Source organism: Clarias gariepinus, chromosome 3, assembly GCF_024256425.1.
Source record: "Clarias gariepinus isolate MV-2021 ecotype Netherlands chromosome 3, CGAR_prim_01v2, whole genome shotgun sequence".
NCBI lineage: Eukaryota > Metazoa > Chordata > Actinopteri > Siluriformes > Clariidae > Clarias > Clarias gariepinus.
In genome coordinates this window covers 36,867,985-36,895,473 of record NC_071102.1, presented here as the reverse complement: position 1 = coordinate 36,895,473, position 27,489 = coordinate 36,867,985, and the positions used below count along the sequence as shown (strand labels likewise).

The window sequence follows — 27,489 nt, the reverse complement described above, 5'->3', positions numbered from 1 at the left end:
ATCCGTGGGTGGATAAAACCATCCGCAAAGCTCTGAGATCTCGCACCGCTGCCTACAACACGGGACTCGCGTCGGGGGACATGGAACCGTACAAGGCTGCGACATACAGCGTTCGGAAGGAGGTGAAAGAGGTGAAGCAGCGCTACGGGAGAAAACTAGAGTCACAACTCCAACAGAGTGATTCTAGGAGCCTGTGGCAGGGATTAAGGACAATTACGGACTATAAAACACCAACAACAAGTATGACGAACGCGAAAGCGACTCTGGCAGACAAGCTAAACACTTTCTATGCTCGCTTCGAGGCTGCAGCTAAAGACGCTAGCGATGCTAATGCTAACGGCTGCAGGCAGGAAGTCACTGCCAGCACCGGAAGCGCGTTCATCATCACCAAGCATGACGTGAGGAGAGCCTTCAAGAGAGTGAACACCAGGAAGGCAGCAGGACCAGACGGCATCTCAGGCCGTATCCTCAGAGCCTGCGCAGACCAGCTAGCACCTGTGTTCACTGAGATATTCAACATCTCTTTATCTCAGTCGGTGATCCCCACATGCTTCAAAGAGTCCATCATTGTTCCTGTCCCAAAGAAACCACATCCTGCTTCTCTCAATGACTATCGCCCTGTAGCCCTCACCTCAGTAGTGATGAAATGCTTTGAACGCCTAGTCAGAGACTTCATAATTTCTTCACTACCAGACACACTGGACCCACTACAGTTTGCATACCGCCAGAACCATTCCACAGACAATGCAATCTCTCATCTCCTCCACACATCACTTACTCACCTGGACACTAGGAAGGGGAATTATGTTAAAATGCTCTTCATCGACTACAGCTCTGCATTTAATACCATAATTCCCTCCACACTCACCACCAAGCTAGAGCACCTGGGACTTAGCTCATCCATGTGTCAGTGGATCTCCAATTTTCTGACTGGCAGACCACAGGCAGTAAGGATGGGCGGACATGTCTCAGCCTCACTCACTCTCAGCACACTGGAGCCCCCCAGGGTTGTGTTCTGAGCCCCCTGCTGTACTCTTTGTACACCCACGACTGCGTGGCCACTACCAACTCCACCGCCATCATCAAGTTTGCTGACGACACTGTCATGGTGGGCCTAATCACCAACAATGATGAGTCGGCCTACCTAGAGGAGATTGTAAATCTGGAAAACTGGTGCCAAAGGAACAATCTCCTCCTGAACGTCAGCAAGACAAAGGAGCTGATAGTGGAATTTAGTACAAAGCAGGAGAGGAACTACCAGACCCCCATCATCAATGAGAACCCAGTGGAGGGAGTGGACAGCTTCCGATACCTCGGTGTTCACATAACGCAGGACCTGTCATGGTCCTGTCACATCAACACCGTGGTAAAAAAGGCCCGGCAGCGTCTCTACCACCTCAGACGCTTGAGAGACTTTAGACTGCCCTCTAAGGTGCTCAGGAATTTCTACTCCTGTACCATAAAGAGCATCCTGACGGGAAACATTACAACCTGGTTTGGAAACAGCACTATGCAGGACAGACGAGCTCTACAGAGGGTGGTGCGATCAGCTGAGCGCATCATCCGCACCGAGCTCCCTGACCTGCACTTGATCTACAGCAAGCGATGCTGGACCAAGGCCAGGAAGATTGTGAAGGACCTCAGCCATCCCAACAATGGACTGTTTTCTCTGTTGCGGTCTGGAAAGCGATTCCGCTTCCTGAAGGCCAACACAGAGAGACTGAGGAGGAGCTTCTTCCCGCAGGCGATAAGGTCTCTCAATCACATCACACCACACAGGAGTAATGTCTTTTAAACATTGACAATGACTGGACAATCATGGACACATTCATGCAATACATATTTACATATCTGAAGCCATTGCACATGTCACTTTATACAATACATGTTTACCTGCCATTGCACATGACACTTTGCCACTCTGACACTTTAAGACATTTCGATGCCACTTTAAAACATTTTTAATTTTTTTTATATATATATCCCCCCCCCATATTCCTATATTCTATTTTTGTGATATTTTTACATGCCCTTATTTGTACAGTTGTTAATTTTACTAGTTACATTTATTTTCCTTTGTATTTTATTTCTTTATTAATATTTATTTCTTATATATAGTTTTTTTATTTTCTTTTTAAGGTCACCGACGGTCGTATAAGCATTTCACTGCATATCGTACTGTGTATGACTGTGTATGTGACACATAAAATTTGAATTTGAAGATAGAGGGACACTTAAAGGACTTCCAGTGTAAAAGTATGGAACTCCTGGCCAACAAAGATAAGAAGGCGATAACATCTTTATGTGCAGAACTTAATAAAACTGAATCATCTGTAATGCCAAATATAGCAGTTAATGGACATGGCTTTACTGTAACTGTACCCCAAGTTTAGTGGACATAAGACTGGAAAAAACATGTCCTGCAAGTTTGGGCACAAAAAAAAAAAACCCATATGACTTAAATTACTAGTATAAAAGGAAAATTGGGAAAACACTTGGATACAAAGTTGCAAACTTGCAGGTAACAAAAGATGTTAGCTGCAGACTAGCAAAACTTTTAAATATTCTATCTTCATACAAATGATAAAAATGTGTGATGCCTTCATAATGCCATGATGAAAAACCTAAATCTAGAAGTGATGGGAGAAACAAATGATTTTTATGCAATGGACCCATTGTTGACACAGATCCAAGTTTAAAGTGACATCTTAACTGATACCAAATCAGTGTATTGAGCGGGTTTGATTAAAAAGAAAGTGCAAAGTAGAGCTAATATAGAGGATAATCTATCCTGATTTGCACCATAGGGTTTCTGATAAGTTTATCCAAAAATTTAAGTTTTGAATATGTGCAGCCCAGGAGTAAATTTGAAAATTAACAGAGTTAGTTCACCACCAAGTCTACATCTCTGCAGTAAGATCTTACGGATTCTAGGAGGTTTCCCAGCCCAAAGAAAAAAGAGCTTACGATTTTATCCAAGGAATCGAAAAAAGTATTTCGGTAGAAATAAAGGAAGTGATTGGAAAAAATTAAGAAATTTAGGAGGAATGGTCATTTAAACTGCATAGATTTTTTCCGGTTAAAGAAAGAGGCAAATTGCTTCATCTCTGGGTATCAGATTTCACATCAGAAATAAGAGAGGAGAAGTTGGCATGAGGAAGGTCAGATAGAGAAGCAGTTACTGTAATACCAAGCAAAGCCTGAACAACTAAGTTTAAAAGGCAGGTAAAGCATTATTATTGACCGGGTAATAGTCACTGCAAATTTAGTTTATACCCTGAGAAAGAACCGAACTTATCCAAAATAGTTAAAATAACTGGAATATAGGCTCAGTTACATATAACTCAAAAGTCATCAGCATATAGGGATAATTTTTGCTCCAACCCATTATGAATAATACCTTTAAAAGCAAGAGAAGCTCTAAGCCTAACGGATAATAGTTCAATTGCAAGGGAAAAAAGCAGTGGTGACAGTGGGCATCCCTGTCGGGTAGCACGCCCGAGAGTGAAATAATCAGAGTTTATTGTGTCAACACTAGCTTGTGGGGATTTGTAAAGGAGGCGAATCCAGGAAATAAATGTATCACCAAACCCAAATTTCTTTAATACTACAAACAAGTATTCACACTTAACACTATGAAATGCCTTCTTAGCATCTGTGAAATTATAAACTTAGGGGATACAGATGTTTGTTTGGAGTAAATTATATTAAAAAGTGTATGAGTATTAAAAAAGAAATGCCATCCTTTTGTGAAACCGGTTTGCTCCTCAGATATAACATGTGGTGAAACATCTTCTAAACGGGATGCAATTATTTTAAATAATTATCTTAAATATTTCTAAATATTAGCATTTAGCAATGATAATGGCCTATATAATCCACACTAAAGTGTATCCTTTTATTTTTTGAGCAATTGAGGCGTAGTTAAAAGTAGATGGTAATGAGCCCTGGTCAAAGGATTCATATAATACACCAAGGAGCAATGATGCCAATTTATCTCTAAACTTTTTTATAAAACTCAATTGGAAAACCATCTGACCCTGGAGCTTTATTAGACTGCATTGCCTTAATAGAAACCATGATTTCCTCAAGAGGGGATATAATGGATCCTCAAGAGATAAGTAATGGAAAGTCCAAATCCCTTAAAGATACTGTATTAATAACAGGAATATTAATACTTTGAAGGAAATAATTAAATTTTGTATCATCTTCAAGGCATTCAGATTTATAAAGGAAGGAGTAATATGATTTAGATGATTTTAAATGAAGACATTTTTAATTTGTGATATTAGGCATTAGGCAGGCTGTCGTTTTAGCTGAGGTGCTAACAATCTACTTGATTTATCCCCATATTCATAAAACATTGAGCAACTGAGACTGGTTTTGGATCCCCCAACATATGAAACCTAAAAACATAATTGAAAAACAGAGCTTTAATTTATAATTTATATATTTATATACTGGGGAAAATATTAAATAAGAATTAAATTTACAGACACTTAAATAAGAAGAGAATTTACAAGGCAAATATAAATATTGATGAAGAAATGTAGACTCTTTTGGGGACACAGCACAACTGTCATGAAGTGCTAAATAGATGGAAAGTTGTGCAGAGACCTGCAGGTAAAGTTACAGGCTAAAGCTCAAAGTTGTGTATTATGAAGACTAAAGGTGTTGTTGTTTGTGGTGTTGTAGTGTAGTGTAGGCCTATAGGTTCTTTGGCATTTTGGAGGACGGTTTAACATCCTGCCGACATCTTAGTTGGTCAAGATGCTATGAGGCTTTCTTCACTAAGATCACAAAACTGTGTTAACGCCATTTAGGCGTGAGCCATTACATTACGTTAACAAACACAATCATGCTATTCTAAAATTACAAGAAAAATGACAAACCTATGAGAAGACGTTTGCCCAGTATCCTGCTAACAAACATCCATCCACTCCTGTTGGATCACAAATAGGCCAAGCTCAGAAAGAGAATAGTTAAGAAGCTACTCTTTTCTCCAGATCTTCAGGACTGCTTTTGTCTTATTTTTTATTTAATTCCTTATGCTTGTTTTTCTTAAATTAGTCACAGTGCCAACCAATCAGAATTTCACTAGCTGTTGTACTCTTTATACCTGTGTATATGACAAATAAAACCTCTGGTCCTCTGAAGTACCATATTTGCAAAACACAAATTTGTAGTTTTATTACATTTGTTTTGTTGTATATATTAAATTATTACATTTATATATTATATTTATTATAATTATTAAATGTTTTATTTGTTATTTGTTAAACAGAAAAATGTAGAGATCTTGTCGTCACTCCGGAGTCTCTGCTGGTGGAGTATGGACACCCTGCTGAAGTGAACTGCTCCATACCGACTAAACCTGTGACGCAATACATCCTGGGCTGGGAGTCTAAATCATCACAACCGGATACAGACACTGAAACAAGTTTGATGTGGAAGGTGGACAGTCTGACAAATTGGGAGGAACCTGACGGTCTCAAGTGTTACTTCACAACACCAAATGATCAGTGTAAGAGCAATGTAAATCTCATCATTTACAGTGAGTACCACCATCTCATAAAATCTTATTACTATCCTGCTATGTGCACATTAATTATATTTGACATGATTTACTTTGTGTGTGTGTGTGTGTGTGTGTGTATGTGTGTGTTTACAGAGAGACCAGACAGTGTTATGCTGAGCTCTGTGTCTAATGTGTGGATAGCGGGAGATCAGACAGAGCTGAAGTGTGAGATTGAAAACGTCGGTCCTGGACATAAACTCAGTGTACACTGGAGCAGAGCTGATTCGAAGCAAATCAAAGCTTTCACACTATTCAATAAAACATCACTTTCGGACTTAGTGAATGAGATAAAGAACGTGAACGTGACAGTGAAACTGAACATTACGGCCAGACGTGAGGATGAAGGAGTGCAGTACAAGTGTGCAGCTGTGTTGAATCTGGACATAGATCGCCCCGTGTCCGAATCACAGCCAATCACCATCACTGTACACTGTGAGTCTGTAACATTATTATGGTATCTGTAAACATCTAACAAACATTAGCATGAGCACTAGCTACACTCAAAGTTATCCCTAACTATACAGCAGCTAGTATTAGGAGTAGTTTTACTGAGATTATTAGGAGCCGGCATGGTGGTGTAGTGGTTAGCACTGTCGCCTTGCACCTCCAGTGTCCGGGTTCGATTCCTGACCAGAATCGATTCCCGTGTGCATGGAGTTGCGTGTTCTCCCCGTGCTTGGTGGGTTTAATCCAGGTACAAGACTTGTTGGTTAGGTTAACTAACGTTCCCAAATTGCCTGTAGTGTGTGAATGAGTGTGTGAGTGTGTGTTTGTGTGTGTGCCCTGCAATGGATTGGCACCCTGTCCAGGGTGTACCCTGCCTTGTGCACTAAGTCTCCTGGTATAGAAGATGAGTGAGTGAGTGAGTGAGTGAGTAATCATTAGGATTTTTATTCTCTCTCTCTCTCTCTTTCTCTCTCCCTCTCAGATAAACCAATTATTACAGGCCCTTTATTTACTAATGTATCTCGAGCTGAAGGTGAAAGCCTGATGATGGAGTGCTCAGCAGATGGAAAACCCAGCCCTCATTACAACTGGACTTTACCTAATAACACATCCATCTCAGGTTCCTCCATCCGTATCAGTAACATCCGTATAAAAGACCAGGGTCAGTACACCTGCACCGCTTACAACTCTGTGGGCCACGTAACCAAGATGGTGACTGTCAGAGTTACAGGTAAGTGGGAATGGTGCACTAATTTGTAGAATCATGAAAGTAATCAAGAACACTTCCTACAACACAGGCAATATGCCATTGGGTTTTTCTCGCACTCGTTAAGACAAGACTCTCAAAAGAATGTGAGCAGAAGCAAATGCTCATTTTAACTTTAAGTGCTAGATTGCTATAGATGAGGCTTACATATGAGAGACTTATTTATGTAACATCTCTGTGTTACACACATAACTCTCTCGTCTGTTAGCTTCAGGGTCTGATCAGTTACTTTAACTACACTGATAAAAATATCCAGCCTGATCTTCTTAAAAAAATTAAGGCAACTTTTTGCATCAGATTATTATGTAGTTCAAACAAGACTATTCTTTGTATTTACTACTTACATTTCTTTCTGTAAAAAATATTTTTTGCTAGTAAAGTCTACTTAATTTTTTCTAGTTAAGTCTATTTAATTTCGCAAGTAAACCCTACTTAATTTAATCTACTTAACTTTAAGAGTTTCAAATGTGTATTTTTAATTGAAATTTAACTTTTTTTTTAAGTTTCTATATTACTTGGAGTGGGGCCTACTTTGTTTTATTAAATGTCCTGGTCTCATTTTAAAGTTACATATACTCACATTATCTAGTTAGGCATTTCTTATATATTATAGTTAAAATACCAGTTGTGTAATTTTGTACTTTGAAATGCAACTTCATCCAGCACAAAACTTGAAGTAAGAACCACCCAAAAAAAAACTGGGTTAATATTGCTGGGTTAATTTAACCCAGGAAAATGGGTTATTTGTTTAACCCAGCAAGATGGGTTAAATATTCAACCCAAATGCTAGGTCATATTTAACTATAATGCTGGGTTAATTTTACCCAGCAAAATGGGTTGTTTGTTTATAGTTAAAGTGAACATACTATTAAATGTTCTTAGAAAAAACATTTATTTTTCAAAAGCACAAGAACAGATAATCAACAGCGACATCATTACTATACTATTACTCATAAAGGCAGAATGGAGTAATAACACAAATAGGCTGAGGCAGCTTCTACAGAGCAGGATCTCTCTGTGACTTCAGACATCTTTTCTGCAGAACAAAACTATCCAGCCCTGGTTCCGTTTTAACATACGAACACTGTCTATGACTTTTCAAATAGGCCTCGCTATTTCATAGCAACATTACAAAAAGTCCTATACAGGAGCACACTGCTTTGGATAGTTAATGTCAAAAATATAAAATGCTTTGAAGCACACATCAACCGCCCCAAGTAGTGTGTATTGCTCCAGAGCCTAGCAAACTTCAACCCAGCAGCTGGGTTACACAAAAACTACCCAACTCTCTGTAAATAACCCAGAAAATGACGCAACAGCGGCAACCCAGCGTTTGGGTTAAAACTTTTTGCACACGAGGTGAACAGAATGCTCCAAAGAGTTGTTTCCTACCATAATGAGGCTTTGGTACACTTTTAATTTGATACGGGGTTTCCCATGCTTTTTCCATGGGGAGGCAGTTTTATTTAAACAGAGTAAAATGAACAAGATTATTGTTTGGTGTGTGTGTGCACTTAAAAATGTTGTCAGGGATTACGTAAAAAAAATAAGTTAACGAAAAAAATGCACATTGTCTTGTGTTCTTAACAAATGCAAATTAAGTTCTAACTTAGATATATTTATGTAAACGTACAAACTTGATTATTTATTGTTGATTACACAGATTTAATTTTGCTACATTTACAACATCTCAGATTAATTTTTTTCAGTGTACTGCATATTTTGCCATTACACACAAACTCAATTTTATTGTCACTTTCATGCTGCTCTTTGCACAATTACTTAGGTATCTGCACAAAACCTCTAAAGTTACCGATTTGCAAAACTGACTACTAATTTACGTGTTTTTAATTATATGTATTATATTATTAGACACTTTTACTCTTCTTTGCTAAAAACATAAAATCAGCTCTGGGTTTGTTATTGTGCTGAACAGAAGTATGTAGAGATCCTGTCGTCACTCCGGCGTCTCTGCTGGTGGAGTATGGACACCCTGCTGAAGTGATCTGCTCCATACTGAGTAAACCTGTGACGGGATACTGGCTGGGCTGGGAGTCTAAATCATCACACCCGAGGACAGACACTAAAACAAGTTTGATGTGGAAGGTGGACAGTCTGACGAATTGGGATGAAGCTGACAACCTCACGTGTTACATCACAATGGAAAATGATCAGTGTAGGAGTCGTGTAAATCTCACCATTTACAGTGAGTACCACCATCTCATAAAATTTCATTACTTTCTTTATTTATCATATTAAACATGGTTTAATCTGTGTATGTGTGTTAACAGAGAGACCAGATAGTGTTATGTTGAGCCCTGCCGTGTGGATAGCGGGACATCAGACAGAGCTGAAGTGTCAGATTAAAAACGTCGGTCCTGGACATAAACTCAGTGTACACTGGATCAGATCCAATCAGAAGCTAAACAACGCTTTCACACTATTTAATAAAACATCACATTCAGACTTGGTAAATGAGATGAAGAACGTGAGCGTGACAGTGAAACTGAACGTTACGGCCAGACGTGAGGATGAAGGAGTGCAGTACAAGTGTGCAGCTGTGCTGAATCTGGACACAGGTCCGGTTGTGTCTGAATCACAGCCAATCACCATCACTGTACACTGTGAGTCTGTAACATTATTATGGTATCTGTAAACATCTAACAAACATTAGCATAAGCACTAGCTACACTACCACTTAAAAAGTTTGGGATCACTTTCTAACTTCATGGTTGTTCCTGATTTATATTTCTTTCTACATTGTAAAGCAATGGTAAAGGTGTCCAAAATACGCAATCATCTGCTTTGAACAGTTGATGTTGAGATGTATCTGCTACTGATGATCTGTAGAGCTTTCATAAGCGCTCTAATCCAAGGTGCTGTTAATTAGTGATTTCTGAGGCTGCTAACTCTAAATAAACTTTTCTTCTGCAGCAGAGGTAATTTTTGGTCTTGCTTTCCTGGGAAGGTCTTCATGAGAGCCAGTTTCATCATGATGCTTGATGGGTTTTGCAAATGCACTTGACAATACTATTCTAGCACGAACTATTTCAAAAAGTCTGATCTCCGTGTCTTAAAATAACAACTGACTGTTATTATTGTTGTTACTGTACATAATAACTTCACTCCTATGTGTTATTTTATAGTTTTGAAACCCCCGGTATTGTTGTTGACATTTGCAAGTGATCCCAAACTTTAGAGTGTACACCTACAGTAGGTCAAGTTTATCCCTGATTGTACAGCAGCTACAGTTGCATTAGGAATTGTTATACTGAGATCTTGCTTAGTCTGACTGACTGTGAAGAAGTTAGCAAAACGTTTTATTCTCTCTCTTTCAGATAAACCGATTATTACAGGCCCTTTATTTACTAATGTATCTCGAGCTGAAGGTGAAAGCCTGATGATGGAGTGCTCAGCAGATGGAAAACCCAGCCCTCATTACAACTGGACTTTACCTAATAACACCTTTATCTCAGGTTCCTCCATCCGTATCAGCAGCATCCGTATAAATGACCAGGGTCAGTACACCTGCACCGCTTACAACTCTGTGGGCCACGTAACTAAGACGGTTACTGTAAAAGTAACAGGTGAGTGGGAATGGTGCACTGATTTGTAGAATCATGAAAATCATTAAGAACACTTCCTACCACACTGGCAATATGCCAATGGGTTTTCTCGTACTTGTTGAGACAGGACTCTCAGAAGAATGTGAGCAGAAGCAAACACTTATTTTAACTTTGTAATTGTTAGATTGGCACTACATGAAGCTAACAGATGAGACAATTATTTGTGTAACATCTTAACATCAGTGTTACATGCATAACTCTCTCATCTGTTAGCTTCAGGGTCTGATCAGTTACTTCAACTACTGCATATTTTGCTATTACACACAGACCTAATTTTATTGTCAGTTTCATGCTGCTCTTTGCACAATTACTTAGGCGTCTGCACAATCAATATTATTTGCACTGTTGTCACTTTGCCACATATAAAATGACACATCATAGCTGCAACTCCATTTCTCTTACTTGTTTTTTTTTCTTTTTAACTTGTGATTTATTTGCCTTGCACTAGTACAGTGAGGTCAATAAGTATTTGATCACCCTGTGATTTTGCAAGTTCTCTTACTTAAAAATCATGGAGGGGTCTACAATTTTCAGCATAGGTGCATTTTCACTGTAAGAGACAGAATCTAAAAATAAAAATCTGCGAATCACATTGTATGATTTTTAAATAATTTATTTGTGAATTACTGTGTCAAATAATTATTTGATCACTTGCTTATCAGCCAGTTTTCTGACCCTCAACGACCTGTTATTTTGCTTTTAAATAGTTTAAAGGCTTCTTACGGAGCCACTCCTTGGTTTTCCTGGCTGTGTCCTTTGAGTCATTGTCATGTTGGAAGACCCGGCCATGACCCATCTTTAATGCTCTGACTGAGGGAAGGAGGTTTTTGCCCAACATGTCACAATACACGGCCCCGTTCATCCTCTCCTAAATACAGTGCAGTCGTCCTGTCTTCTGTGCAGAAAAACATCCCCAAAACATGATGCTTACAGCCCCATGCTTCACTGTAGGTATGGTAGGTATTTATCTCCAAGATGGCACCGGTGAGGTCGGCTGCCTCCGACTGCTCCGACCACCTTTTCTTAGTTTTTGTGTTTAAGGTTAGTTTTCACCGTTTTAAAACCAGTCAAATCATTATCATTGATTACATTAGGTATGATAGAGACACTCTTGTTTCTATTGGTATACAATGTACTTACAATTCGACGTTTTTTAACTTCGGATCCGAGCTGGCCGAGTGAGATCCTGAGGGCGAAAAATGGACGCGACGCGAAGCGGCGGCCTCGAGGGAAACGAGCCAGTGTCAGAAATAGGCTCAGAGCCCATGCACACCACACACCTTTGCCTAGCATCCTGCTCGCCAACGTCCAGTCAATGGAGAACAATCTCGATGACCTCAGGGCCAGAGTAAAGTTCTAGAGAGACATTTGGGACTGCAATCTCTTCTGCTTCACCGAGACATGGCTGAACCCAGCGGTGCCAGAGCGCCGTTTATATCCTGCCTCAAGCAGACACGGACACTGCCTTATGCGAGCTGCATGAAGCACTCACACAGCACCAGACACAGCACCGGGATGCCGAAATTTCATTAGCATATCACCTGCCCCACCAGGGGCAAAAGGACACTGGATCACTGCTACACTACAGTCAAGGACGGCTACAAGGCACAATGTCGTCCACCGTTTGGGAAATCCGATCATGCCACCATCTTCCTCATGGCAAAATACAAACAAAGGCTGAAACAGGAAGTTCTGGTTCGGAGGGAGGTCGCACGCTTAACGGACCAAACTGGGGCTGCGTTACAGGACGCACTAGATGACGCAATCATTTAGAAACAGCTCCGATGACGTCAGCGTGTTTACGCAAGGCAGTTGTGGGATTCATCGGGAAACTAGCGGATGATACCGTGCAGAAAACGACTATCAGAATGTTTCCCAACCAGAAGCCTGAGTGGATAAAACCATCCGCCACGCTCTGAGATCTCGCACCGCGGCCTACAACATGGGCCTTGCGTCAGGGGACACAACTGTACAAGGCTGCATGATATAGCGTCCGGAAGGCGGTGAAAGAGGCGAAGCAGCGCTACGGGAGGAAACTAGAGTCACAACTCCAACAGAGTGACTCTAGGAGCCTGTGGCAGGCACTAAGGACAATTACGGACTATAAAACACCAACAACCGGTATGACGAATGCGGACTCAAGAATCCTGCTTCTCTTAATGACTATTGCCCTGTACAATAGCCCTAACCTCAGTGGTAATGAAGTGCTTTGAGCACCTGGTCATTTTTTTCACTACCCGACACACTGGACCCTCTACAGTTTGCAAACCGCCCAAACCGCTCCACAGACGATGCAATCTTACATCTCCTCCATACATCACTCACTCACCTGAACACTCGGAGAGAGAATTATGTTAAAATGCTCTTCATCAACCACAGCTCAGCATTTAATACCATAATTCCCTCCACACCCACCAAGCTGGAGCACCTGGGACTTAGCTAATCTATGTGTCAGTGGATCTTCAACTTCCTAACTGGCAGACCACAGGCAGTCATCAAGTTTGCTGACGGCACCGTTGTGGTCGGCCTGATCACGAACAACGACGAGATGGCCTACCTGTAGGAAATTAAAAATCTGGAGAACTGGTGCCAGAGGAACAGTCTCCTCCTGAACGTCAGCAAGACAAAGGAGCTGATAGTGGACATTAGTACAAAGCAGGAGAGGAACCATCAGACCCCCATCATCAACAGGAGCCCAGGGTGGACAGCTTTAGATACCTCAGTGTTCACATCACGCAGGACCTGTTATGTCCTGTCACATCAACACCGTGGTAAAAAAGGCCTGGCAGCGTCTCTACCACCTCAGATGCTTGAGAGACTTCAGACCTCCCTCCAAGGTGCTCAGGAATTTTTACTCCTGCACCATAAAGTGCATCCTGATGGGAAACATCTCAACCTGGTTCGGGAACAGCACCATGCAGGACAGACGAGCTCTACAGAGGGTGGTGCAATCAGCTGAGCGCATCATCCGCACCGACCTGCACTTAATCTACAGCAAGCGGTGCTGGACCAATATCAGGAAGATTGTGAAGGACCTCAGCCATCCCAACAATGGACTGTTCTCTCTGTTGCGGTCTGGAAAGCAATTCTGCTCCCTGAAGGCCAACACAGAGAGACTGAGGAGGAGCTTCCTTCCGCAGGCGCGAAGGTCTCTCAATCACAACACCATGCAGAACTAATACAATCTTTCTAACATCCATGGACACATTCATGCACACCTACACTTAAATATTCATGTTTACATTCTGGACCATTGCACAAAGACACTTTAATAAGTTTAATAAGACACTTTTTATGCATATTTGCACACCCTCTTTCTTTCACCAAATTTCAAATTTTTTCAAATGTTCTATTGTACAGTATATTCTATTTTTATTTCTATTTTTATCCTAGTTAAATTAAAATTTTCTATCGTATTTCTTTTATTCATATTTATTTCTTATTATAAGCTTTAATTTTCTTTTTAAGGTCACTGGCGGTCGTATAAGCATTTCACTCCATGTTGACTGTGCATGACTGTGTATGTGACAAATAAAATTTGAAATTATAAATGTAAATTTGTATTATTGGGTTAAAACTCATAATTTTTCTTCCTCCAAACACGGCGAATGGAGTTAAGACCAAAAAGTTCTACTTTGGTCTCATCTGACCACAAGACTTTCTCCCATGACTCCTCTGGATCATCCAGATGGTTCCTGGCAAACTTCAGACGGGGCTGGACATGGGCTGAACCTTCCGTGCGATGCAAGATTTTAAACCATGACGTCTTATTAGCCTTGAAAACGATGGTCCCAGCTCTCTTCACGGCATTGACAAGCTCCTCCCGTGTAGTTCTGGGCTGATTCTTCACCATTCTTAGCATCATTGATACCCCATGTATCTACTTAGACGTTGGCTGATTGTGGGGTGCACAGGTGTCTTTATGACTGTTACCGACCTCAAACAGGTGCTACTAATTTAGAATCATGGGCAGAGTGTAGCTGGACTATTTAAAAGAAAAATAACAGGTCTTTAAGGGGCAGAAATCTGGTTGATAAGCAAGCGATCAAATGCTTATTTGACACATTAATTCACAAATAAATTGTAAAAAAATCATACAATGTAATTTCTGGATTTTTCTTTTTAGATTTTCTCACAGTGAAAATGCACCTATGCTGAAAATTGTAGACCCCTCCAAGATTTCTAAGTAAGAGAACTTGCAAAATCACAGGGTGATCAAATACTTATTGACCTCACTGTAACTTCTGGTCAGTTCTCACACGTCTGTGTATACTGACTGTGCGTAAAATATACAGTGTGCAATCTACAACCTGTCTTTGTGTTACTGTCTCCACTGCTGCTGCATATCTGGAATTCTCTTTGGGATTAATAAAGTTTACATCTATCTATCCATCCATATGCCATATAAAATCTAATGAAGCAGCAACAAAACATTAAAAACCCCAGAAAACTGCTGCTGACATTTTCTGCCGGTCCTTTCTTTCTGCTGACACTTTCTGCCGGTCCATTATGATTTCCTAGTTGCCAGTCATATACCCCAGACATGCCACTCCTCATGTGTGAATCTTACATTTCTCTCCTTTAAAATACACCAGAATGTCCAGCAAACAAGTCAACATTTGTCTTACATGTGGGTTTACAGATCAGGAAAATAGATTAAAAAGTGGTCACAGCTTTACCAGTGACTGGGACACACCAAAACTCTTCCTCCTCCAGTACTAGTTTGCCACCGCCATCACTGGACTGCTTGTTCTGGTCCTGGACAGAAGTGGTCTTGATAGCTTTATTAATAGCACTCAGAATGCATGCACCGCAGCTTGCATTTAATGTGGAGCTTCGGATTAACATGTTCATGCTCCAGAAAAGATGGCTGCTAACCTGGAAGACTAAATCATGACAAAATTTAGGCCTGCATTCTTTTTCGCAGTGTATGTCAAAGTGTGCTCCAAAGTACGCCTTGCTCCCTACATTGTTTCAGTTCTCTTTCAACTGAACAATTTCTCTCCCTGTACTTTGGAATCACACTTAACATGGCTGAATACACTGAGCAGTATACCTTACTGGGAACTTCAGGGTGATGAATGCACCTTAAAAGAAAAACAGCCAGTGTAGGAGGCATAGTACGTCACTATGAAGGATGGTAAATGCAAACGATAAGGAAATCTCACTTGAGATTTTAATTCATTCAGGTCAGGACGAGCTTGAACATTATCACACCACTCCCCTGTAAAAGGATGACATAAATACCTTACCTTATCACTTCATCCACAACATGTTTAAGAAAATACGACAATGGCTTCATCATCTTATTAAACAACTCCAGGATACACTCATCAGGAAAAGGATCATGGACACTTCTCAATACCAGTAATAATGTGTTCATACTGCTGAGGTCAGGTAAACACTTCAACAGTCACATGACAAATAGAGAAAAGCTCAGGAGGAGCTTCCACCTGCTGCTCATCAGGACTTTAGTCTGCTCATCTCCTGGACATCAGTATACACACACCTCAGTATTGCTCAACTCTTTTTTACTGCTTTTGTTTTATGTTTAATCTAATTTTTTATATTCCCCTTTTTTGCATTATTCCTGGTGCCAACCAATCAGAGCTTGATTGCCTGTTTAACTCTGTAGAACTGTATATGTGACAAATAAAACCTCTGAAGTTACAGATTTGCAAAACTGACTACTAATTTGCCATTTTACCTTTTTTAAATATATGTGTTATATTATTAGATGCTTTTATTCTTCTTTGCTGAAAACACAAAATCAGCTCTGGGTTTGTTATTGTGCTGAACAGAAGTATGTAGAGATCCTGTCGTCACTCCGGCGTCTCTGCTGGTGGAGTATGGACACCCTGCTGAAGTGAACTGCTCCATACTGAGTAAACCTGTGACGGGATACTGGCTGGGCTGGGAGTCTAAATCATCACAACCGGATACAGACACTGAAACAAGTTTGATGTGGAAGGTGGACAGTCTGACGAATTGGGAGGAAGCTGACAATCTCACATGTTACATCACAATGGAAAATGATCAGTGTAGGAGTCGTGTAAATCTCACTATTTACAGTGAGTACCACCATCTCATAAAATACTATTACTTTCTTATTGTGTGCACATTTATCATATTTAACATGGTTTACACGTGTGTGTGTGTGTGTGTGTGTCTGTGTGTGTGTGTGTGTGTGTGTGTGTGTGTGTGTTAACAGAGAGACCAGACAGTGTTACACTGAGCCCCGCCGTGTGGATAGAGGGACATCAGACAGAGCTGATGTGTCAGATTAAAAATGTCGGTCCTGGACATAAACTCAGTGTACACTGGAGCAGAGCTGAGTCGAAGCAAAACAAAGCTTTCACACTATTCAATAAAACATTGCTTTCAGGCTTGGTAAATGACATAAAGAACGTGAACGTGACAGTGAAACTGAACGTTACGGCCAGACGTGAGGATGAAGGAGTGCAGTACAAGTGTGCAGCTGAGCTGAACCTGGACACAGATAACCCTATGTCCGAATCACAACCAATCACCATCACTGTACACTGTGAGTCTGTAACATTATTATAGTATCTCTAAACATCTAACAAACAGCATGAGCGCTAGCTACACTACCACTCAAAAGTTTCGGATCACTTTCTAACTTTATGGTTGTTTCTAATTCATATTTTATTCTACATTGTGAAGCAATGCTGAAGGTGTCAAAAATATGCAATCATCTGCTTTGAACAGTTAATGCTGAGATTTACAGTGGCTTGCAAAAGTTTTCGGCCCCTTGAGCTTTTCCACATTTTGGCACATTATAGCCACAAACATGAATCAATTTCATTGGAATTCCACTTGAAAGACCAATACAGAGTGGTGTACACGTGAGAAGTGGAACGAAAATCATACATGATTCCAAAATTTTTTACAAATAAATAACTGCAAAGTGGGGTGTGCATAATTTTTCAGCCCCCTTTGGTCTAAGTGCAGTCAGTTGCCCATAGACATTGCCTGATGAGTGCTAATGACTAAATAGAGTGCACCTGTGTGTAATCTAATGTCAGTTAAAATACAGCTGCTCTGTGACGGCCTCAGAGGTTGTCTAAGAGAATATTGGGAGCAACAACACGATGAAGTCCAAAGAACACACCAGACAGGTCAGGGATAACGTTATTGAGAAATTTAAAGCAGGCTTAGGCTACAAAAAGATTTCCAAAGCCGTGAACATCCCACGGAGCACTGTTCAAGCAATCATTCAGAAATGGAAAAAGTATGGCACAACTGTAAGACTACCAAGACAAGGCCGTCCACCTAAACTCACAGGCCGAACAAGAAGAGCGCTGATCAGGAAATGCAGCCAAGAGGCTCATGGTGACTCTGGATGAGCTGCAGAGATCTACAGCTCAGGTGGGGGAATCTGTCCATTGCACAAAGTTGGCCTTTATGGAAGAGTATCAAAAAGAAAGCCATTGTTAAAAGAAAAACATAAGAAGTCCCGTTTGCCACAAGCCATGTGGGAGACACAGCAAACATGTGGAAGAAGGTGCTCTGGTCAGATAAGACCAAAATGGGAGTTTTTGGCCAAAATGCAAAATGCTATGTGTGGCGGAAAAATAACACTGAACATCACTCTGAACACACCATCCCCACTGTCAAACATGGTGGTGGCAGCATCATGCTCTGGGGGTGCTTCTCTTCAGCAGGGACAGGAAAGCTGGTCAGAGTTGATGGGAAGATGGATGGAGCCAAATACAGGGCAATCTTGGAACTAAACCTCTTGGAGTCTGCAAAAGACTTGAGACTGGGGCGGAGGTTCACCTTCCAGCAGGACAACGACCCTAAACATAAAGCCAGGGCAACAATAGAATGGTTTAAAACAAAACATATCCATGTGTTAGAAAGTCCAGATCTAAATCCAGATCCAAATCCAATCAAGAATCTGTGGCAAGATCTGAAAACTGCTGTTCACAAACGCTGTCCATCTAATCTGACTGAGCTGGAGCTGTTTTGCAAAGAAGAATGGGCAAGGATTTCAGTCTCTAGATGTACAAAGGTGGTAGAGACATATACTAAAAGACTGGCAGCTGTAATTGCAGTAAAAGGGGGTTCTACAAAGTATTGACTCAGGGGGCTGAATAATTACGCACACCCCACTTTTCAGTTATTTATTTGTAAAAAATGTTTGGAATCATATACAGTATGATTTTTGTTCCACTTCTCACATGTACACCACTTTGTATTGGTCTTTCACGTGGAATTCCAATAAAATGTATTCATTTTTATGGCTGTAATGTAACAAAATGTGTAAAAGTTCAAGGGGACCGAATACTTTTGCAAGCCACTGTATCTGTTACTGATGATGTGTAGAGCTTTCATAAGAGCTCTAATCCAAGGTGCTGTTAATTGGTGATTTCTGAGGCTGCTAACTCTAAATGAACTCTTCTGCAGCAGGGGTAATTTTTGGTCTTGCTTTCCTGGGAAGGTCTTCATGAGGGCCAGTTTCATCATGATGCTTGATGGGTTTTGAAATGCACTTAACACTACTATTCTAGCACGAACTATTTTAAAAAGGCTGATCTCTGTGTCTTAAAATAACAACTAACTGTTATTATTGTTGTTACTGTACATAATAACTTCACTCCTATGTGTTATTTCATAGTTTTGAAACCCCCGGTATTGTTGTTGACATTTGCAAGTGATTCCAAACTTTAGAGTGTACACCTACAGTAGGTCAAGTTTATCCCTGATTGTACAGCAGCTACAGTTGCATTAGGAATCATTATACTGAGATCTTGCTTAGTCTGACTGTCTGTGGAGAAGTTAGCAAAACTCTTTATTCTCTCTCTTTCAGATAAACCGATTATTACAGGCCCTTTATTTACTAATGTATCACGAGCTGAAGGTGAAAGCCTGATGATGGAGTGCTCAGCAGATGGAAAACCCAGCCCTCATTACAACTGGACTTTACCTAATAACACCTTTATCTCAAATTCCTCCATCCGTATCAGTAACATCCATATAAAAGACCAGGGTCAGTACACCTGCACCGCTTACAACTCTGTGGGCCACGTAACCAAGACGGTGACTGTCAGAGTTACAGGTGAGTGGGAATGGTGCACTGATTTGTAGAATCATGAAAATCATCAAGAACACTTCCTACCACACTGGCAATATGCCAGTGGGTTTTCTCGCACTCGTTGAGACAGGACTCAACTGTCTTCACAAGAATGTGAGCAGAAGCAAGCGCTTATTTTAACTTTGTGAGTGCTAGACTGGCGCTACATGAAGCTAACAGATGAGAGACTTATTTATGTAACATCTCCGTGTTACACACATAACTCCCTCATCTGTTAGCTTCAGGGTCTGATCAGTTACTTTAACTACTGCATATTTTGCCATTACACACAGACTCAATTTTATTGTCACTTTCATGCTGCTCTTTGCACAATTACAGTACTTGGGTATCTGCACAATCAATACTATAAATAAAGTATCTAATGATCCATTTATTTATCCATCTATCCAATCATCCATCCATTCATCCGCAGTGGAACCTCGGATTGTAAGTAACCCGATTTGTGATTGTTCCACAAGACAAGCAAAAATTCTTAGGAAATCTTTACTTGAAAAACAAGCAAGACTTGCATGTATTACGTTTGCGCTTCTTGTTTTGGCGCCAAGCGTCACTTGATTACAACTGAGCCAAAGGTTTTTCTCCCTCTTGCGCTGCGAAATTGTGGGTAATCGTCTCCCTTGCTCTGTCTTTGTGCACGTCTCCCACTGGTATAATCAACTGCCATGCGGCGTGTACTGTTTACTGTAACACTGTGACCACGTGTGTTTATGTAAAGCATCATTTATTTTGTGTTTGTATGTGTGTGTGTGTACAGTCCACATGTACTGTTTATTATACCACACGTGTCTGTGCGTGTGTAAATCAAAAGCAAGTCTAATTAGGGAGGTTAAAGATCCATTTTCTCTTTCTCTCTCTCTCTCTCTCAGTCTCCACAGATTCTTTTAGTGTGTGTGCACGCGCACCATTAGACAGCATGCCCCTTCCCTCCTTCTCTCGCCTTCATACACATACACACACAAACTAACTGAAACACTTCTTTGTCGCGATTCTTTTAAAAGGTAAAGTGCAGGTTAATTTTGAAAATGTTTACTTTACAAAAGTGATTCTGTTAGTGTGTGCGCACACTCAAGTGTCATTAGAGATGTGCCTTGTTAATTTTCCCAATGAGGCAGTGTTTCTGTTAGTGTGTGTGAAATCTTACTTAAGATTTTAGGTCATTCAGGTCAGGACGATCTTTAACATTAAGTTCATAAACACACACATGAGACTATGACAATAGAGATGGTTACATGGATGGAGAAACCTATGAGGAGACATTTGCCCAGTATTCTGCTTTCGAACATCCACCTGGGACTCGTGTTGGTCCACGCTAGTGGTCGCTTTATTTTATTGCTTCTGTTTTATGTTTAATCTAATTTATTATAATCATTGTTTTATTGCATTAGTCCCGGTGAAAACAGACCTGTACTAGCTGCTTAACCCTTTAGAAGTCTATATGTGACAAATAAATTCCCTGAAGTTACAGATTTGCAAAACTGATTACTAATTTGCCATTTAATTTTTTAAATATATTCTATAAATTATATTATTGGATGCTTTTAGTCTACCTTGCTAAAAACACAAAATCAGCTCTGGGTTTGTTATTGTGCTGAACAGAAGTATGTAGAGATCCTGTCATCACTCCGGCGTCTCTGCTGGTGGAGTATGGACACCCTGCTGAAGTGAACTGCTCCATACCGAGTAAACCTGTGACGGGATACTGGCTGAGCTGGGAGTCTAAATCATCACACCCGAGGACAGACACTGAAACAAGTTTGATGTGGAAGGTGGACAGTCTGACGAATTGGGAGGAACCTGACAACCTTACGTGTTACATCTTATTGGAAAATGATCAGTGTAGGAGTCGTGTAAATCTAACCATTTACAGTGAGTACCACCATCTTATTACTTCCTTATCGTGTGCACATTTAACATGGTTTAATCTGTTTGTGTGTGTGTTAACAGAGAGACCAGATAGTGTTATGTTGAGCCCTGCCGTGTGGATAGCGGGACATCAGACAGAGCTACAGTGTCAGATTAAAAACGTCGGTCCTGGCCATAAACTCAGTGTACACTGGAGCAGATCCAATCAAAAGCTAAACAAGACTTTCACACTATTCAATAAAACATTGCTTTCAGACTTGGTAAATGAGATGAAGAACGTGAGTGCGACAGTGAAACTGAACGTTACGGCCAGACGTGAGGATGAAGGAGTGCAGTACAAGTGTGCAGCTGTGCTGAATCTGGACACAGGTCCGGTTGTGTCTGAATCACAGCCAATCACCATCACTGTACACTGTAAGTCTGTAACATTATTATAGTATCTGTAAACATCTACTGTAACAAACAGCATGAGCATTAGCTACACTAACACTCAAAAGTTTGAGATCACTTTCTAACCCCATGGTTGCTCATGATTTATATTTCTTTCTACATGGTAAAGCAATGCTAAAGGTGTCCAAAATATGCTATAATCTGCTTTTAACAGTTAATGTTAAGATGTATCTGCTACTGATGATCTGTAGAGCTTTCATAACAGCTCTAATCCAAGGTGCTGTTAATTGTTGATTTCTGAGGCTGCTACCTCTAAATGAGCTCTTTTGCAGCAGAAGTAATTTTTGGTCTTGCTTTCCTGGGAAGGTCTTCATGAGAGCCAGTTTCATCACGATGCTTGATGGGTTTTGAAATGCACTTAACAATACTATTCTAGCACGAACTATTTCAAAAAGGCTGATCTCTGTGGCCTAAAAATAACAACTGACTGTTATCATTGTTGTTACTGTACATAATAACTTCACTCCTATGTGTTATTTCATAGTTTTGAAACCCCCGGTATTGTTGTTGACATTTGCAAGTGATTCCAAACTTTTGAGTGTACACCTACAGTAGGTCAAGTTTATCCCTGATTGTACAGCAGCTACAGTTGCATTTGGTATCATTATACTGAGATCTTGCTTAGTCTGACTGTCTGTGGAGAAGTTAGCAAAACTCTTTATTCTCTCTTTTTCAGATAAACCGATTATTACAGGCCCTTTATTTACTAATGTATCTCGAGCTGAAGGTGAAAGCCTGATGATGGAGTGCTCAGCAGATGGAAAACCCAGCCCTCATTACAACTGGACTTTACCCAATAACACCTTTATCTCAGGTGCCTTTATCCGTATCAGTAACATCCGTATAAAAGACCAGGGTCAGTACACCTGCACCGCTTACAACTCTGTGGGCCACGTAACCAAGACGGTGACTGTCAGAGTTACAGGTGAGTGGGAATGGTGCACTGATTTGTAGAATCATGAAAATAATCAAGAACACTTCCTACCACACAGGCAATATGCCAATTGGTTTTCTCGTACTCGTTGAGACAGGACTCTCAGAAGAATGTGAGCAGAAGCAAGCGCTTATTTTAACTATGTAGGTGCTAGACTGGCACTACATGAAGCTAACAGATGAAAGACTTATGTAACATCTCCGTGTTACAGTCATAACTCCCTCATCTGTTAGCTTCAGGGTCTGATCAGTTACTTTAACTACTGCATATTTTGCCATTACACACAGACTCAATTTTATTGTCACTTTCATGCTGCTCTTTGCACAATTACTTAGGTATCTGCACAATCAATACTATAAATAAAGTATCTAATGATCTATCTATCCATCCATCCATCCATCCATTCATCCACAGTGGAACCTTGGATTGTGAGTAACCCGATTTGTGACTGTTTCGCAAGACAAGCAAAAATTCTTAGGAAATCTTTACTTAAAAAACAAGCAAGACTTGTATGCATCACGCATGCGCTTCTTGTTTTGGCGCTAAGCGTCACATGATTACAACTGAGCCAAAGGTTTTTCTCCCTCTTGCGCTGCGAAATTTTGGGTAACCGTCTCCCTTGCTCTGTCTTTGTGCACGTCTCCCACTGGTATATTTAACTGCCGTGCGGCGTGTACTGTTTACTATAACACTGTGACCACGTGTGTTTATGTAAAGCATCATTTATTTTGTGTTTGTGTGTGTACAGTCCACATGTACTGTTTATTATAACACACGTGTCTGTGCGTGTGTAAATCAAAAGCAAGTCTCATTAGGGAGGTTAAAGATCCATTTTCTCTCTCTCTCAGTCTCCACAGATTCCTTTAGTGTGTGTGCATGCGCACCATTAGACAGCATGCCCCTTCCCTCCTTCTCTCGCCTTCATACACATACACACACAAACTAACTAAAACACTTCTTTGTCGCAATTCTTTTAAAAGGTAAAGCGCAGGTTAATTTTGAAAATGTTTACTTTACAAAAGTGATTCTGTTAGTGTGTGCGCACACTCAAGTGTCATTAGAGATGTGCCTTGTTAATTTTCCCAATGAGGCAGTGTTTCTGTTAGTGTGTGTGAAATCTCACTTAAGATTTTAGGTCATTTAGGTCAGGACGATCTTTAACATTAAGTTCATAAACACACACATGAGACTATGACAATAGAGATGGTTACATGGATGGAGAAACCTATGAGGAGACATTTGCCCAGTATTCTGCTTTTGAACATCCACCTAGGACTCGTGTTGGTCCACACTAGTGGTCGCTTTATTTTATTGCTTTTGTTTTATGTTTAATCTAATTTATTATAATCATTGTTTTATTGCATTAGTCCCGGTGAAAACAGAACTGTACTAACTGTTTAACCCTATAGAAGTGTATATGTGACAAAAAATTCTCTGAAGTTACAGATTTGCAAAACTACTTACTAATTTGCCATTTAATTTTTTTTTCATATATTCTATAAATTATATTATTGGATGCTTTTGGTCTACCTTGCTAAAAACACAAAATTAGCTCTGGGTTTGTTATTGTGCTGAACAGAAGTATGTAGAGATCCTGTCGTCACTCCGGCGTCTCTGCTGGTGGAGTATGGACACCCTGCTGAAGTGAACTGCTCCATACCGAGTAAACCTGTGACGGGATACTGGCTGGGCTGGGAGTCTAAATCATCACACCCAAGGACAGACACTGAAACAAGTTTGATGTGGAAGGTGGACAGTCTGACCAATTGGGATGAAGCTGACAATCTTACATGTTACATCTTATTGGAAAATGACCAGTGTAGGAGTCGTGTAAATCTCACCATTTACAGTGAGTACAACCATCCCATTATTTTATTTTGTGCACATTCATCACATTTAACATGGTTTAATCTGTTTGTGTGTGTGTGTGTTAACAGAGAGACCAGATAGTGTTATGTTAATCCCTGCCGTGTGGATAGCGGGAGATCAGACAGAGCTGGTGTGTGAGATTAAAAACGTCGGTCCTGGACATAAACTCAGTGTACACTGGAGCAGATTTAATCCGAAGCCAAACAACACTTTTACACTATTCAGTAAAACATCACTTTCAGACTTGGTAAATGAGATGAAGAACGTGAGTGCGACAGTGAAACTGAATGTTACGGCCAGACGTGAGGATGAAGGAGTGCAGTACAGATGTGCAGCTGTGCTGAATCTGGACACAGGTCCGGTTGTGTCTGAATCACAGCCAATCACCATCACTGTACACTGTGAGTCTGTGACATTATTATAGTATCTCTAAACACCCAACAAACAGCATGAGCGCTAGCTACACTACCACTTAAAAGTTTGGGATCAATTTCTAACCCCATGGTTGTTTCTGAGTTTTATTTCTTTCTACATTGTAAAGAAATGCTGAAGGTGTCAAAAATATGCAATCATCTGCTTTGAACAGACATAACACTGTCTCGGACAGCAGCCTGTCTTGCATTCTTTTTAAGTTACTTTTCTCTTTATTTCTGTTTTTCCTTTTCTATATTTCTTGCTTTTTACTTAGTTAGGTTTTTCAGTTTATAATTTTTGCACTGTTAAGGAATTTTTTTATCGGTTCGGACATGCAAATCTTCAAAAACAAAAACTCATCTGCGATGACCGCGATGCCACGCTGCCCCTTTGTTTACAGCCGGGACCAGCTGCGGGGACTCTGACAGCACAGCCGGTGCTGGCCTTCAGCACGACATCCCTGCGGAGATCAAGAGGAGATACGTGGCTGCAGAGCCGGGAAAGCACGACGACTAAAGAAAAAAAAGATTTCGTCCTGCTTTCCCGTCGGTAGTGATGGGTAACATCCGATCCCTAGCGAATAAGATGGACGAGCTTACGATGATAACAAGGAAAGAGGAAGTTTTCTGAGAATGCAGTGTCATGTGTTTAACTGAGACATGGCTGCAAAAAACATCCCGGATCCGGTGGTTGATCTAAACGGATTTATGTGGGAGCGGACAGGGACCCTGGTAGTAGCGAAAAGAAGAGGGGAGGAGGACTCGCTCTTTATGTAAACAACCGCTAGTGTTCCCCTAGTTACGTTAAGGTGGGAATGACTGTGTGTAACCAACACATTTAACTGTTTGCAGTCGGTCTTAGACCATATTATTTGACTAGAGAGTTTTTACTTAGCTATAATCATGATTGTTTACATCGCCCCGGATGCAAACACGGTGCGGGCGTATGACGTCATCAGCTCTGCGACAGCAGACCTCCTGCATCGATGCCAGTCCGCGTTTGTAGCCTTAACAGGCGACTTCAACCACACAAATCTTACCACTGTTCTACCCACATTCAAGCAATATGTGGACTGCAAAACAAGAGACAACAAAACTTGGACCTGTTCTATGCCAATGCTATGGAGACATACACCTCCATCCCTCTCCCTCCCCTGGGCAGGGCTGATCACAAACTTGTCCACCTCCAGCCCCTTTACAAACCTGTTGTCCAGAGACTGCCTGCAGTCACAAAGACTGTTACAAGATGGACAAGGGAGACAGAAGAGACTTTGCAGGGATGCTTTGAGGCAACTAACTGGAACATTCTCTGTAATTCTCATGGAGACAATATTGACAGTCTGACAGGCTGTGTTATGGATTATATCAACTTCTGTGTGGACTCAGTGGTTCCCAAAAAAACATTAAATGCTTCACCAACAATAAACCCTGGGTAACCAAAGACATCAAAGCTACACTAAACAAGAAAAAGAAAGCTTTCAGAAGCGGTGACAAAGAACAGCTGAGACTGGTGCAGAAGGAGCTCAGAGACAAGTTTGCAGAGGGAAAAAACGTCCTACAAAAGGAAGCTGGAAAGCAAACTTCAGGAGAACAATACCAGGGAGGTGTGGAATGAAATGCGGGCCATTACTGTCCTGAGACAGAAGAGAGGTGTTGGGATGGATGGAGATGTTGAATGTGCAAACAACCTAAATCTGCACTTCAGTAGATTTGACTGCCCTGCGTCTCCTGTCTTCACTCTCAGCTCTTACCAGCTTCTCCGTTCTCCTCCCCCCCCCCTCTCCTGCTCCCTCAGCCTGTCTCTCTCTGTCCCTCTCAGCAGATGACATCAGAAGGGAACTGTGCAAACTCAATTCCAGTAAAGCTGCTGGCCCTGATGGTGTCAGTCCCAGAGCCCTCAAGTGCTGTGCTGCCCAGCTGTCTGAAGTTCTACATCAGATCTTTAACAGGTCTGAAACTGCAGAGGGTCCCGTCATTAGGAAAGACATCCTGCCTGGTTCCTGTCTCAAAAAAAAAAAAACGGGTCGACCCCCAGTGACTACAGGCCAGTGGCTCTGACTTCACACATCATGAAGACAATGGAGAGACTCATTCTGAAACACCTGCGTCTGTTGGTTGATCCTTGGCTGGATCCCCTACAGTTTGCATACCGACCCCGTATCGGTGTGGAGGACGCCATCATCTACTGTACCTGCTGGACCAGGCTTATTCTCATTTAGACATTGTTGAGAACACGGTGAGGGTCATGTTTTTCGACTTCTGTAGTGCTTTTAACATGATCAGACCATCACTGCTGAAGAATAAGCTCACGGAAATGCAGGTGGACGACTCACTGGTAGCTTGGATTACGGACTATTTAACAAATCGACCATAGCATGTCCGGCTAAAGAGCTGCTGCTCTGATAACATCCTGAGCAGTACGGGT

General features: G+C 41.0%; 1 protein-coding gene across 6 annotated transcripts in view; it reads left to right on the top strand.

Moving 5' to 3' along the window:
• The window catches only part of LOC128519615 (hemicentin-1-like), an 89,074-nt gene that overhangs the window by 29,229 nt on the left and 32,356 nt on the right, over positions 1-27,489 (top strand). For 2 of the 6 annotated variants that reach the window (XM_053493400.1, XM_053493402.1), the window contains exons 3-12: positions 5,672-6,010; positions 6,507-6,755; positions 8,728-8,997; positions 16,629-16,961; positions 19,251-19,499; positions 21,132-21,401; positions 21,480-21,812; positions 22,525-22,773; positions 24,362-24,631; positions 24,720-25,052. In XM_053493400.1, coding sequence (XP_053349375.1) covers positions 5,672-6,010; positions 6,507-6,755; positions 8,728-8,997; positions 16,629-16,961; positions 19,251-19,499; positions 21,132-21,401; positions 21,480-21,812; positions 22,525-22,773; positions 24,362-24,631; positions 24,720-25,052 — 2,895 coding nt within the window. Of the gene's footprint in view, positions 1-5,671; positions 6,011-6,506; positions 6,756-8,727; positions 8,998-9,088; positions 9,416-10,129; positions 10,379-16,218; positions 16,489-16,628; positions 16,962-19,250; positions 19,500-21,131; positions 21,402-21,479; positions 21,813-22,524; positions 22,774-24,361; positions 24,632-24,719; positions 25,053-27,489 lie in introns of those variants that run through there. The other 4 variants (XM_053493401.1, XM_053493403.1, XM_053493404.1 and 1 more) reach the window with 4 other exon arrangements.